Source organism: Sminthopsis crassicaudata, chromosome 4 (assembly GCF_048593235.1).
Source record: "Sminthopsis crassicaudata isolate SCR6 chromosome 4, ASM4859323v1, whole genome shotgun sequence".
NCBI classification, from domain to species: Eukaryota; Metazoa; Chordata; class Mammalia; order Dasyuromorphia; family Dasyuridae; genus Sminthopsis; species Sminthopsis crassicaudata.
Window position 1 is genome coordinate 14,632,593 of NC_133620.1, and position 12,836 is coordinate 14,645,428.

The window sequence follows — 12,836 nt, forward strand, 5'->3', positions numbered from 1 at the left end:
ACTGACCTGTGCCTCGAACAGTGCTATGAGCCTTTCCAAGAGGTAGAGGGGAAGAGAACATCTTAGAAAAAAAAGCAAGTCCTTACAAAGGCACGAAGGAGGGAGATGGGTGTTGTGTACAGGGAGTAACAAGTAATCCAGTTGGGCTGCAGTGTAGAGGGAGGACGGTGAAATCAATCTGGAAGGGAGGCAGGAGTCAGATTGGGACAATCTCAATCTCAGGTTAAAATGCACTTCCTCTATCTGGGACTCAGTTTCCTCTTCTGTAAAAGGAGAAGGCTGGACTAGTTGAACATGAAGATGTCATCCTGCCCTACACTAGCAATTCTAAGCGCACACAGGAAAAACTCAAGATTATTATTACTATTATTCTTATTATTTTTACTTCCAATGCATTTTACCTTGAACGATGGGGCGATGGATCATGAAATATTCATCAGAGTGAACCTTACCATTTATTTATAAAACATATATGTTTTAAAAAGACACAACAGCATGGCAGGGACAAAAGACAAGCCGGTTTCTCTTTCAGTTCAAACCAAATGGTATTTTTCAAGTTTATGAAAACATGTACCGTATGTTGCCGGAATTAATTTGCATAGCATCAAAAGGCAAAAGGAAGCGAGGATATTGTTTGAAGAAGGACGGATCGTAGAGTTCAACAACACCTGCTGTTTAGGTTCTACAAATATTAAATAATATTCCTAAGTTCTGGAATAGGACGGATAATTAAAACAACAACAACAACAACAATAACACAACAACAACAAGCGTAACGATTGAAATCACGGATCTAAAGGAAACAGAACAAATTTTAACTGCCGCTGATTTTGACATAAACTGGCTTTCCTTTTTATTCCTTCTCCTTCCAACAGCCTTCTCTTCACTGGGCCCTTTCTCAGCACCCTTAACCTTTGTGATTTTCTACCGTCAACTCTTTGTTCAAACCGTTTCCACTTTGACTAACCATGGATCAAAAGGTACATGGCTGCACATCTACCTGAAGTAAATTCCTCTGCTATCTATCCATCTAATCTATCTTCTTCTTCTTCTTCTTCTTCTTCTTCTTCTTCTTCTTCTTCTTCTTCTTCTTCTTCTTCTTCATCATCATCATCATCATCATCATCATCATCATCAGTAATTATCGGCTGTATTCCTCAATAATAGCCAATCAACAACACAAAACTAAATGTTAACTTGTAATGGAGATAGATACCAAGATACCAAGAAAGGCAAATACATGGTCCTTGCCTTAAGGTGGCTCAGGTGACTTAATTGGTCTCTTTGGGATTTTCCAGAACCGTGAGTCTGAGAAGCAGGGCTGCCCAAGAGTAACTGCCATTTAACAATGGCCTTTAGGCAAAGGATGGAGAGCCACGTGCCGAGTGGGTGGCCGGGAGCTTTCTTACTTGGTGGAGATTGGACCAGAAGGCTATAGAGGTTTCTTGTCACACTTAGTCATGATAATGCTGGTTCTATGATATTAGGGCCCTTTTGTGCCTTCCCTGGTAAGAAAAAATATTTTTGGAAATAAACCATGGACTTTTTGGAGACACAGACAGGATGGCTGGGGCAACTTTTTACTCTGAATCAAAGGAAGTCCCCGGACTCCTTGTTCCTCTCATCGTGCTCCTCGGCGTCCCCACTCTAACGAGAGAACGCCGATAATGGAAGAGGATGGGGGCCTGGACCAGGAGTCTCCCACCGTTCCATCAGCAAAGGGGCAAAGCCAAGACATTGATCCCATAGCAATGCTCCGAAACAGTGAGTATTCCTATTATGGCCAATGACAGGAGGAGATCTAATCATTTCCCCCTAATATATGCTAGTGCAGTGGAGTGTCCGTGATCAATGCGCCATTGTTACCAGTCTGCTGCGTTTTTATTGACAAGGATAATGTTCCTCCTGTGGACCGTGGCTCGCTCACAGTCCACGTGAAAGGGGGTAAATACTGCTATCCATAGTGTTTGGGAGGGAAAATAATCAGTAAAAAGTACGCCAGTCACCCAAAGGGATCCAGGGGTTATTTGTATACATCCAAGTGGATTAAGCTAATTCTCGGTCTTGGGATCTTGGCCAGGGGGTACCACTCCCTCCTTTGGGAGGGACCTCTAATTCCTTGCCCCACAGGTCAGGGTCTCAACCAAACAACTTCCTTTGCAGCTGCTGGCCTCTCCAAGAGTATGCAGGACGAGGGGTCAGCTACGTGCCTTCTTTAACAGGACAGTGGTGGAGAGGAGTTGCTATTCTAGAAATAGACATTACAACCAGGCTCAGAAATTACACCTGGGCCCAAAGGCTTTGGGTCTGGAGTCTTCACCTTCCCCCATTGCTGCAGACTGCCATCCACTCATACCTGCTCCTTGTCTCTACTATCATCCAGGATTTCCCTATTATACCTTCGGTCTGGTATTCTTTCTGGCTTTTAACACTTTAAATGCATTCCTCCCCTTCCCTCTGTATACCCTTAGGGTTCAGCCATAGGAGTCCACATAGTTCCTTCCACATGATGCTCCATCCACTGTCCCCTAAAGTCTGACTTTTAGAATCCTGGGTCTCATTCAGGGCCACCTTCTTCAGGAGACCTTTCCCTATGTTGTCCCCTTCAAGATCACCTTGTACCAAATCTGTGTGTATCAGGTATTCCTTTAGAAGGTAAGTTCCCTGAGGGTTGGGCTGGCACTCTTAGAACCCAACAACTGCTTTATAAATGGAGTAGGAGTGGGACTAGAACCCAACAACTAACTGCTTTATAAATGGGGCAGGAGTGGGACTAGAACCCAGCAACTGCTTTATAAATGGGGCAGGAGTGGGACTAGAACCCAGCAACTGCTTTATAAATGGGGCAGGAGCGGGACTAGAACCCAACAACTGCTTTATAAATGGGGCAGGAGTGGGACTAGAACCCAGCAACTGCTTTATAAATGGGGCAGGAGTGGGACTAGAACCCAACAACTGCTTTATAAATGGGGCAGGAGTGGGATTTCCTCTATTTCTCTTAACACTGAAAGGACAACAATGGAATACAGAGACCTCAGGCGCTGACCTGCCCGTCTCTTTGGCTCCCACATTTCTTCGGTGACCTTCTCCTATCCGTCGTATTTCCCCACTGGCCTTTGTTAGAGTTTGCTCACTCTTATCACAAGCTTGCACTCCCTCTGGATAGCTCTCATTTTTCATCCTTCAGAAACTGCAGCATCCCAGGTAAAAGACTCGAAGATTAATTGGCAAACACTTGGTATCTCATGGATCACCCACAGCTCTGGAGATTCTGATTAGCCGAGAATCACCATCTGACAGCACTCCTGAGAGGACATTAATGCTTAAAAGACAGGTTCTGGTGCTGGGGAGAAGTTAGGGATCCTTGAAGAGGCAGCCAGGGGCTGACGCGGCTAGAGCGTGAGACTTGGAAGCCCTGAGTTCACATTCTGCCTCAATAGCTCACCAGCTGTGTGACTCTGAGCAAGTCACCTGAATTTCTTCAACTGATAAATGGGGACAACAATAACCTCTATCTCCCAGGGTCGTGGTGAGAATCACATGACATAATCATTTAGGGCTTTGAAAATCTCAAAGGGCTCCATAAATGCTAACTATTATTGTGAATAATAACGATGATGACGACGGTTACCTAAAGTCTTCAGTGGAATCCAGTCCATTTTTTCCCTCCAAGTCAACCATTGGCCCAACTCCTGTTCCCAGATGTGCATACTTGACTAATTCAATGCACGTCCTCCTATCTCTGCCACGGGCAAGATAAATGTATATTCATAGATAGAGCCATATATGGATATCTAATCTATCAATAGATATATGTATATGTGTATCTATCATGTACAGATGGGTATATGTGCGTATATGTCAATAGATATAAATATATATCAGTAGGTATAGACATATGTATAATAGATATAATTATTGAAAATAAATATACAACCATAACTATATTGAAAGATACATATCTATATATATACACGTATATACATATACATACGTGATTTATTCATTTATCTATCTGTCCATTTAGTTTTTTCTGTATGGATTACCCTTTGAGTAACTGGATCTCACTGACAGCCCCCTGCATTGTTGTAGGACTTGGAGCAATCCGTTAGGTCATCCCCAAATGGGGGCATCCAGAGGGCTCATCAATAGCTAAATCTCTCAAAGCAGCACCTAGAAGCAACTTTTGAGGAACACACTAATTCTATCAAATCATAAATCATGATTCCGATCAATGTTTCCATTAGGGAACTATGAAGAACTTCTGATGGCCCTAACTTTTTTTTTCCTGAAAAGAGCCATCATTCTAACAATACTGCTGAAGGCAATTATCCAGAACTAACTGGTTCCTGAGTCCAGGCATCTGGATTAAAATCCAACCTTTATTTTGACTGCCTTTGTGACTTTAGGAAAATTAAAAAAACTTTCTGGGGCCCTCAGTTTCTTTCTCTGTAGAATGAGGGAATTGACTAAAAGACTTCCAAGGTCCCTTTCAATTCAAAACTCTAGGATCTTATCATCCTGTACTGGAACAATGAGGAGGCAGGCAGGACTAGAATCAATACTCCTATTTTACAGATGAATTAACTGAGGTTCAAAGAAGCTGTGGCTCATCCGTGCATGTGATCTGCTGCAGACCATGCTTTTGAGCTAGAAAATCACTTCTCTTTACTAACAGCATTATAGAGTCCATGATATGGACACAACAGGAAGTATAATAAGCCAGCTGGCTTGGATATACCACATATATTTATCGAACTGCATCGCACCTAATCTTATACTCTGTTGCTATAACTTTCTATATGAAACACAAATTCCTACCTCAATGTTATTCAAGAAGTTTTAGAGGAAGCAGATCATGCTTAACCTGGTTTTAAAGAAGGATCTGTTTACAGCATGGACTGCACTAAAGATAGGAGGTCAAAAACAGGCAGACAGTGGGAGAGGGAAAAAAAGTTTCCCCAGGCCCCATCCTGAGATGGCCTGCATTTTTTATTTTTTGGAGAAGAAATGACCAGAACATCCACCATAACCAACTGCAGAAATGCATGGCGAAGCCAAAGAAAATGGGTTTGGAATGGAATCTGCTTATTGGGATTCTCCACGGCTCCACTCCACCCCCCTAATCCCCAATTAGCGCAGATCATCCCGGGGTTGACTGTGAGTGCAGGAGGCGATCTTGCCCCATAGAGCTCTGCAGAAATCATTTCATTATAATGAGTTCTGAAGCTATAAAACTCAACTGGCAACCTTGGTTTTTAAGATAACTGGAAAACGTAACTCAGCGGGGATGAACAAAGGCTCTGTTTATTAGCAAAGTGGCCACGGCCAGTTGGAGGGCTGTCTGGATTTTTTCTTGAACTCCACATTTTTAATCTTTTCTGCCTTTCTTCCCTGTTTGGAAGAGTTATGCACTAAAAGTGCTGAGATAAAGTAATAGGAAGAAGGATACCACCATAGGTATGGGGGGAGCAGAAGTAATTTACAGCATGTCTGGTTTGCTTTACTTTCAAAGCCTTCCGGTTGCTCCAGGAAATTTGTCTCTTCTGGCAGCCTTCCTCCTGTCTTTGGTCTGGAGAGCTCCCCCATAATCTCATGGGCTCAGGTAAACAGAAGGGAGCATTCAGAAAAGTGGGAGGATACAGGATCTGTCCGGTTGGGTCGAGATGCCAGGGAGACCTCAGTTCTTCCTTGTGAAAATGACCCCAACCTAAGGAAACTTAAAAAAAATTGCTGATACTGCTCTTAGATAGACCCTCCCTTCTCAAGACATATTTCTAGAGGCAATTTACATGAGTGAACTGCTAAAAGCCTCCTACTCAATTAACCGTCCTCCTGGGAACAGACTCAGAGAAGAGGAGGAACAAGAGAAAGGTGTTCCTGGTGCCAAAGTGGGGATGGGGCCTGATGGAAAATGCCCTGGCTGGACCATCTGGCAGCATAAATTACCCATCTCAAAGAGCTGGTAGAAGTTAATGATACCAAATTCACCATTAACATGTGCGACATCTTTGGGTTGGGCTTTAAAGGCCCCTCAGGCACTGTTTCAATTATGACTTTCCATTCGGAATATGGTCCGATGGAAATTTCTCCTCCTCCTCCCCAGTGCTGATTTCCATAACTGAAATTAAAATGAAAAGATTAGATTGAAAGGGTAGGGACTGGGCCCATAGGGCCGAGGGACCACTGAGTCCAAGCTCCTCCTCATACAGAGGATTTCCTCTCCTGGAGCAGAAGGGACATCTGATATACACACAGGGAGGTAGGTTTTTGTTTGTAGAGTCCAAAGAATTCTAAGGAAGCAGCTTTAAAACCCACTTTTATAAAGTGGATGGTGTTACAATGCAAAATCAGTTAATAGTCTCACCACCAGAAATCCTTTGTTCTTTAGGTTGTGTATTTTATGTAATATATGCATGTATTTTATATAATTGCATTATGTAACTTGCATGTAACCTATGTATTTTACATGTATTTTGTGTGATTTATGTATTTTACATAATTGCATTATGTAACTTGCATGCAATTTATATATTTTGCAAGTATTTGATATAATGGCATTATGTGACTTGCATGTAACTCATGTATTTTGCAAGTATTTGCATTAGGTGACTTGCATGTAATTCATGTATTTTGCCTATATTTGATATAATGGCATTATGCAACTTGCATTTAATTTATATATTTTGCAAGACTTGCATGAAACTTAAGTATTTTTCAAGTATTTGATATAATGACATTATGTGACTTGCATGTAATTCATGTATTTTGCAAGTATTTTATATAATTGCATTATGAGATTTGCATGTAATTCATGTATTTTGCAAGTATTTGATACAATTGCATTATGTGACTTACATGTAATTCACGTATTTTGCAAGTATTTGATACAATTGCATTATGTGACTTACATGTAATTCATGTATTTTGCAAGTATTTGATACAATGGAATGATGTGACTTGCATGTAATTCATGTATTTTGCATGTATTTGATACAATTGTATTGTGTGACTTACATGTAATTCATGTATTTTGCAAGTATTTGATACAATGGCATTATGTGACTTGCATGTAATTGATGTATTTTGCACCTATTTATCTTTATGGAACTTAAGCCTCTTGAGGGCAGTCCCGGTCTCCTTTTTGTTGGTGTCCATAGCAGGTACTAATCACTGCTTATTGATGACACCTGTAAACGCTGTTTCTTCACCACAGAACACGAGCTCTTGAAGGTGTTGGGCCTGTTTCAGTTTGGTAATTACACCCTCAGTGCCTGGCACAGGACCTAGCTCATACCACAGGAGGCTCTTATGAATGAATACCTGTCCATTCAAAAGGTCTTGTCTTATTTTGACCTGAATATAATTGAGCTCAAAGACCAGACTCCTTAAAAAGAATTCACCTTCTGCCAACCAGAAAGCTTCATAATAACACAGAGGTCGTGGACCCCAGTGGAAAGGGCCTGAGTTCCAGAGGTGCAGCTGTGCTACAAACCAGCTGTAAGATTGCAGGCAAGTCATTGACTTGACCAAGAGGTCTCTTTCTGCATAGATCAAATGGGAGACTTGGCCCAAAGGATCTGTGATGTCCTTTTCTGCTCTGACTTTTGATGCTGCTAAATATTTCAGACGTCTGCTTGGGAGTCCACAGATTCTGCAAGCCTCCCTCAATGGCTACTGCCTGCCCTCCACAATGACCTGACCCTCAGACAGCACACGACTTCTGCTGACTAACACATATCCGTGTTGTCTCCCTTGGCAAATACACCAGGGTAGATTTGTCTCTTTTTTTATTCCAGTTCATTTTACAGATGAGGAAACTGAGGCAAAATGAGTTAAGTGACTTGCCCGGTAGTGTCTAAGGCTAGATTTGAATCAGGAACTTAATCAGGGCTAAGTGACTGATTATTTGGTCAGCCCTCAAAAAGGTTCATCTTCATCCTCACTATTATTGTCATAAATAATAGCTAAGAATAATCATAACTGTTAGCATTTATTTATATGGTGGTTTAGGATCTACAAAGAACTTTACACAAGTTATGTCACTTGATCCTCACAACAATCTGGGAGGTAGATGCTATAATTATCCCCATTTTACAGATGAGGAAACTGAAGTACAGAGAGATGAAGCAACCTGCTAGATTTGAATTCAGGTTTTTCTGATGCCAAGTGCATCCCGTTTCCACTGCACCCCTCCCAGATCTCTGATTCCTGCTTTCCCCAAGAAGCTGAAGGCACAGAGACAGATGAGGAGAGAGACAGTCAAGCACAGAGACAGAGACACAGATGAGCAGAGAGATAGCCTAAGAAAGGGCAAATCCCTGGCTTTATTTCACTGAAAGGATGAGTACACACAATCATCCATAGACTCATCAAAGAGATCCAAAGTGATCTTTGGCCTAGGACAATTTTTCAGCAGTCTATACAAATTTCATTAGCACTTAGCAAAGGTCCTAGGGAAGACAGTCAGTGTCTTTGGCAGTCTGAAGGAAAAAAGCATTGGAACTATTCTGCAAGTTCTGCTCAGATTTCCAAGCCCATGGATCCCAGCTAAAACTAAATGGGTTGTGGCTAGAGACCTGGGCCCAACGCTAACTCGCAGGATGAGTGGCCATTCTGGACTGGTGTGGTAAAGGGGGGAGAGTCGGGGGCTGGAGGGGAATTAAACTCCTCTCCCTTAGCTATAGTTAATCACGTTTGCAAATGCCATAGAAATGAATAGAAAGGAATAAGGCTATAAGGATATATATATATATATATATATATATATATATATATATATATATATATATATATATATATATATATATATATATATATATATATATATATATATATATTGGATGAGGTCTCCCGTCTGGCCAATCACCAGCTGAGTTAAGGATTGTAGGGGGTCTAAAAAGCTTGGATTTCTTAGTACCACTGGCGGCCCTCCTGTCCCCTTGTCTGTAGAAGTAAAAGGGGGGCCCCAGGAAGGGGGGAATAATCCGGTGTTGTTCTTGTTTTATTCACTCTCCTGGATGCAGAGTTCATTACTGAGTAGCCATCCTACCAACCATGAGCCTCTCCATAAGTAGGCTGTTCCTTGAAAAATCAACTGAGACTTGGTGTAGACTCCATAGAATAGAAGCCGATACTTTACAGGCACTTCATAAATGCATGAGGAATTGAACTGAATTAAATCACAGCATGGTGGAGGTATTTGTACAGCGTAGTCGAGAGAAATCTGGTTTAACGGCCCTGAGACCCGGATTCCGATCCCACCTTGCTCTCTATCAAAGGGTGATCTTGAGCGTGCTCCTTAAACTTCAGGGCCCCATACAACACTACTCCTAAAATGTCAGGGCAATGATCAATCAACCTTGCTGGGGGTGGGAGGGTAAGCATCCAAAACTACAGTAAATCCGCAGATTCAGACCCAAGATGTATACGAGACCGTAATTTTACCAACAACTGGCCCAAGGTTTCAAAGATCAGTGTCCAATTTTAATAATTAAAAGTGGAGGGAAGGGGAAATTATTTTCCCAAGAATCCAAGCTATGGCTTCCTCATTCTTATTTCCAACTTCCAGTGAAAAATCAGATCACTCTTTAACTGGGATTCATAACAGACCATCCAGAAACTACACCGGTTACACCCTAAGGATCTAGTAGGACACTGGGTGGTGAGGTCAGGTAGGTGAAGGCAGATAAAGCCTTGAATGCCCCACCACTGGGTTGCCGTGTTTTTAAAGGGGAAGTCTGCTCGCCAAGCACAGTCCCTTGGCTTTCCCCAACAGAACCCCGATAAATAATGAATGAATGGATAAAATAAATAAACGGGAAGGGCCCGCGCTGCCGTCTTCCTGCCACTTGCTCCCCCTCCCAAACATGGCCCATGCTCATGTCCGCAGCGGCCACTGGCCGCCTTTACCTGGCTCGACTTCATGCCATCCGCTGGACTGGCTGCCGCTGCCCGGGGAGCGTCCTTGGCTAGTGTAGAAGGGCTCTTCCCCAGGACTGTCCATTTCGTCCTCCACAGATTTGAGGCGCTTTGTCGAGCTGGAAGAGTGAAGGGAGACACGTTAGAATGTAAAGCAATTGCTTTAAATTAAAAAGGAGGGGCGGGAGGGAGTAATTCCTGATTCGTTCAGTCAGTCATTCATCCAACATTTTCAAAATTCCTATTAAGGGTAGAGAGCTCTGCAAGGCACTAGGGGTAAGCATTGCCTTGACATAATCCTTCTCTAATGAAAGAGGGCTGCTAGAGGGAGTGGGAGATGGCCCTGGACCTCAGGAGTGTCCATGAGGAGAAAAGAAAAGCATCCAATATGCATTAATTAAATACCTACTGTGTAGTATTCTAAGAAGAGGAGGAGATGAGGAAAAAAATCCCTGCCCTCAAGAAGCTTGTATTGGGGGAAAGGGGACCGATAACAAGTACTCAGATAAATAAATACAAAGTAATTTTGGGTGGAAAGAGAACTAAAAACAGGCAGTTCTCCAGAGCCTTGAAGGAAACTACAGTTTCTAACTAATGGTGAAAAGGGTCTGGGGACCACTGCATGCAAAGGTGTGGAGGTGGGAGATGAGGTGTCATGTGTGAAAAACATCAAAAATGCTTTTTTGACTAAACTGTGGAGTGCGTGAAGGGAATGTAGCAAGCAGGCTAGCATGACAGAAATGGAAAAAGCATGAGGGGGAAGAATGTGAAATCTGCCAATAAAGATAGATTGGAACCAGACTCTTGTGGGCTTTAAATGCCAGACTAAGAAGTTTCTATAAATATGATCAACCAATCAACAACCAACAAGCATTTATTAAACATGTACCATTTGGAAGATCCTATTCTAGATGACAGGAATATAAAGACAAAAATGAAAGGCTCTGCCTTCATGGTGAGTCGTAAGAGATAAGAACCAAATAACAATTACTTATTAAATGCCAGCTATATTCAGAGACGGTGGAAGAAATACAAAGTTTAGATAAACATGGATTCCTGCCCTAACAGATTAGTAAGGACATAACATGATACCATCAATAATACATAATATTACATGTATTGTGAATCAGCAAGCTGTCTAACCGAGCCCTAAAGTATATTTGAAAAGCCCTTAGCATAGTCCCTGGCATGCAGTAGGCACTTAATAATTGCTTATTTTCTTCCCCTCCTCCTTCCTATATGGAATCTGAAGGGGAAGAGAAGGGCAGGGACATTTCCATGTTGGGAATCATCCCTGAGGGAAGATTTAGTCAGACGGAGGATTCTTAGTCCCTATAAATCTCAGGGATTCACTTTACTGATAGAAACAGGGCTGTTTCCTACATTAGGGCAAGGAGCTGGCCAGCCTGGAGATGCTGACAAGAGGACATGGCTCTGCCTTAGTCACCGACATCACAATCCGAGTCTCCTCGGCCAGTACTCAATCAGGACCCACGCTGATCAGGACTGGCTTTTCCCTGAATTTTCAGTGGGAGGCAATATGACCTAGGCCCCCTTGAAGGGCCTAGCCGAGGCCTTGAATGACTAAAATGAAAATACTCATTAAAATAATGGCAAGGAGTAGAGCCGCCATCTTTAGAGAAATGGCTCCACGGTATATTATCCAAAGCATAAACATCAAAGGGCTTGGGCTGAAGGAGACTGGGAGTTCTTGAAGACAATGTCAGGGGATTGTGAGCTCTGGGAAAATTTGCTGCTTGGACAAGGCTTTAAGTCCAGGTCTGGTGACATTTACGTTAGGTTCCAGGCTACCTTTCCAGACTGGTTCCACGTGACTTCCCCTTTTCAGCCCCAATTCCCTATAGTCCATCTCCCACCCCTGCACATTTGCCTAGGCTGTTCCACAAGCCTGGAATACACTCCTTCCTCATTGCTGCCTCTTAGGATTGCCCCCAAGTTCAAACCAAAGGCTACCCCGGAGAGGACGCCTTTCCTAATCTTAGAGCCTCAGACATGGTCTAAAATCCAGGTGATGATCTTCACCACATGTGATCTTCACCCATCTCCTGACTGGCCCCTCTGCTCATCTCCACTTCCCGGATTCCCTAAAGTCTCGGACAGAATTCCTCCCATTACGGGAAGCCCTTCTCAATCCCGCTCAGTGCTGGCCCCTTCCCTCGGAGCCGGCTCCAATTTATCGTGCATAATCTGCTCTCATAAAGCAGTTTGATGTCATCTCTCCATTATCCACTGGGCCTCTGGAGATGGGGGCAGCTGAGGGCTTAGCGTGGAGCCTGGCCCAGCAAGAGCTCCATGAACATTGCATTTACATGGCAATTCCCTCAAAAGAAGGCAGGTTATTTGCAAGGCAATATTTTCATTTTTATCTTTGTATCCCCACTACCCATCACAGTGCCTGGCACACACCAGGTCCCATATGAGTGTTTGTTCATGTGGATAGACATCAAGAAAGTGCTTTTTTCTCAAACTGCGTTGTAAAATCTGAGGGCAATTAAATGCAACAGATCCCCAGCTACGGCTCTTGGGGCTATAGACCTTTAAATAGTACTTGGAGGGTTTGCAAAGGGCTTTCCAGACATTTGAGCATGGTACACTAAAGAAATGGCATTAAAGGAACAGTGAGCTTTTTTTTTTACAGACATAGAAATAGATTGTAGGGATTTGTCCAGCCTTACTAATCTGGGAGGGCTTGGAACCTGTCTTCCTGATTTCAAATCCGACATTCAAAGTATTACCTATTAAAAATATCTATGTATATATATATATGTATGCATATACATGTCTACATACATGTACACACATATGCACTTGTGCATGTATCTATATTCTCAAAGATTTTGAGATTAAGAGAAAGGCCATCTAATCCAAGGCCATTTACTTATAGTTGAGGAAAT

The 12,836-nt window shown here is 42.6% G+C and overlaps 1 protein-coding gene across 4 annotated transcripts in view; it reads right to left on the minus strand.

Moving 5' to 3' along the window:
- The window catches only part of NFIA (nuclear factor I A), a 672,686-nt gene that overhangs the window by 104,654 nt on the left and 555,196 nt on the right, over nt 1-12,836 (minus strand). For all 4 annotated transcript variants that reach the window (XM_074265783.1, XM_074265784.1, XM_074265782.1 and 1 more), the window contains exon 6: nt 9,913-10,040. In XM_074265783.1, coding sequence (XP_074121884.1) covers nt 9,913-10,040 — 128 coding nt within the window. The remainder of the gene's footprint in view (nt 1-9,912; nt 10,041-12,836) is intronic.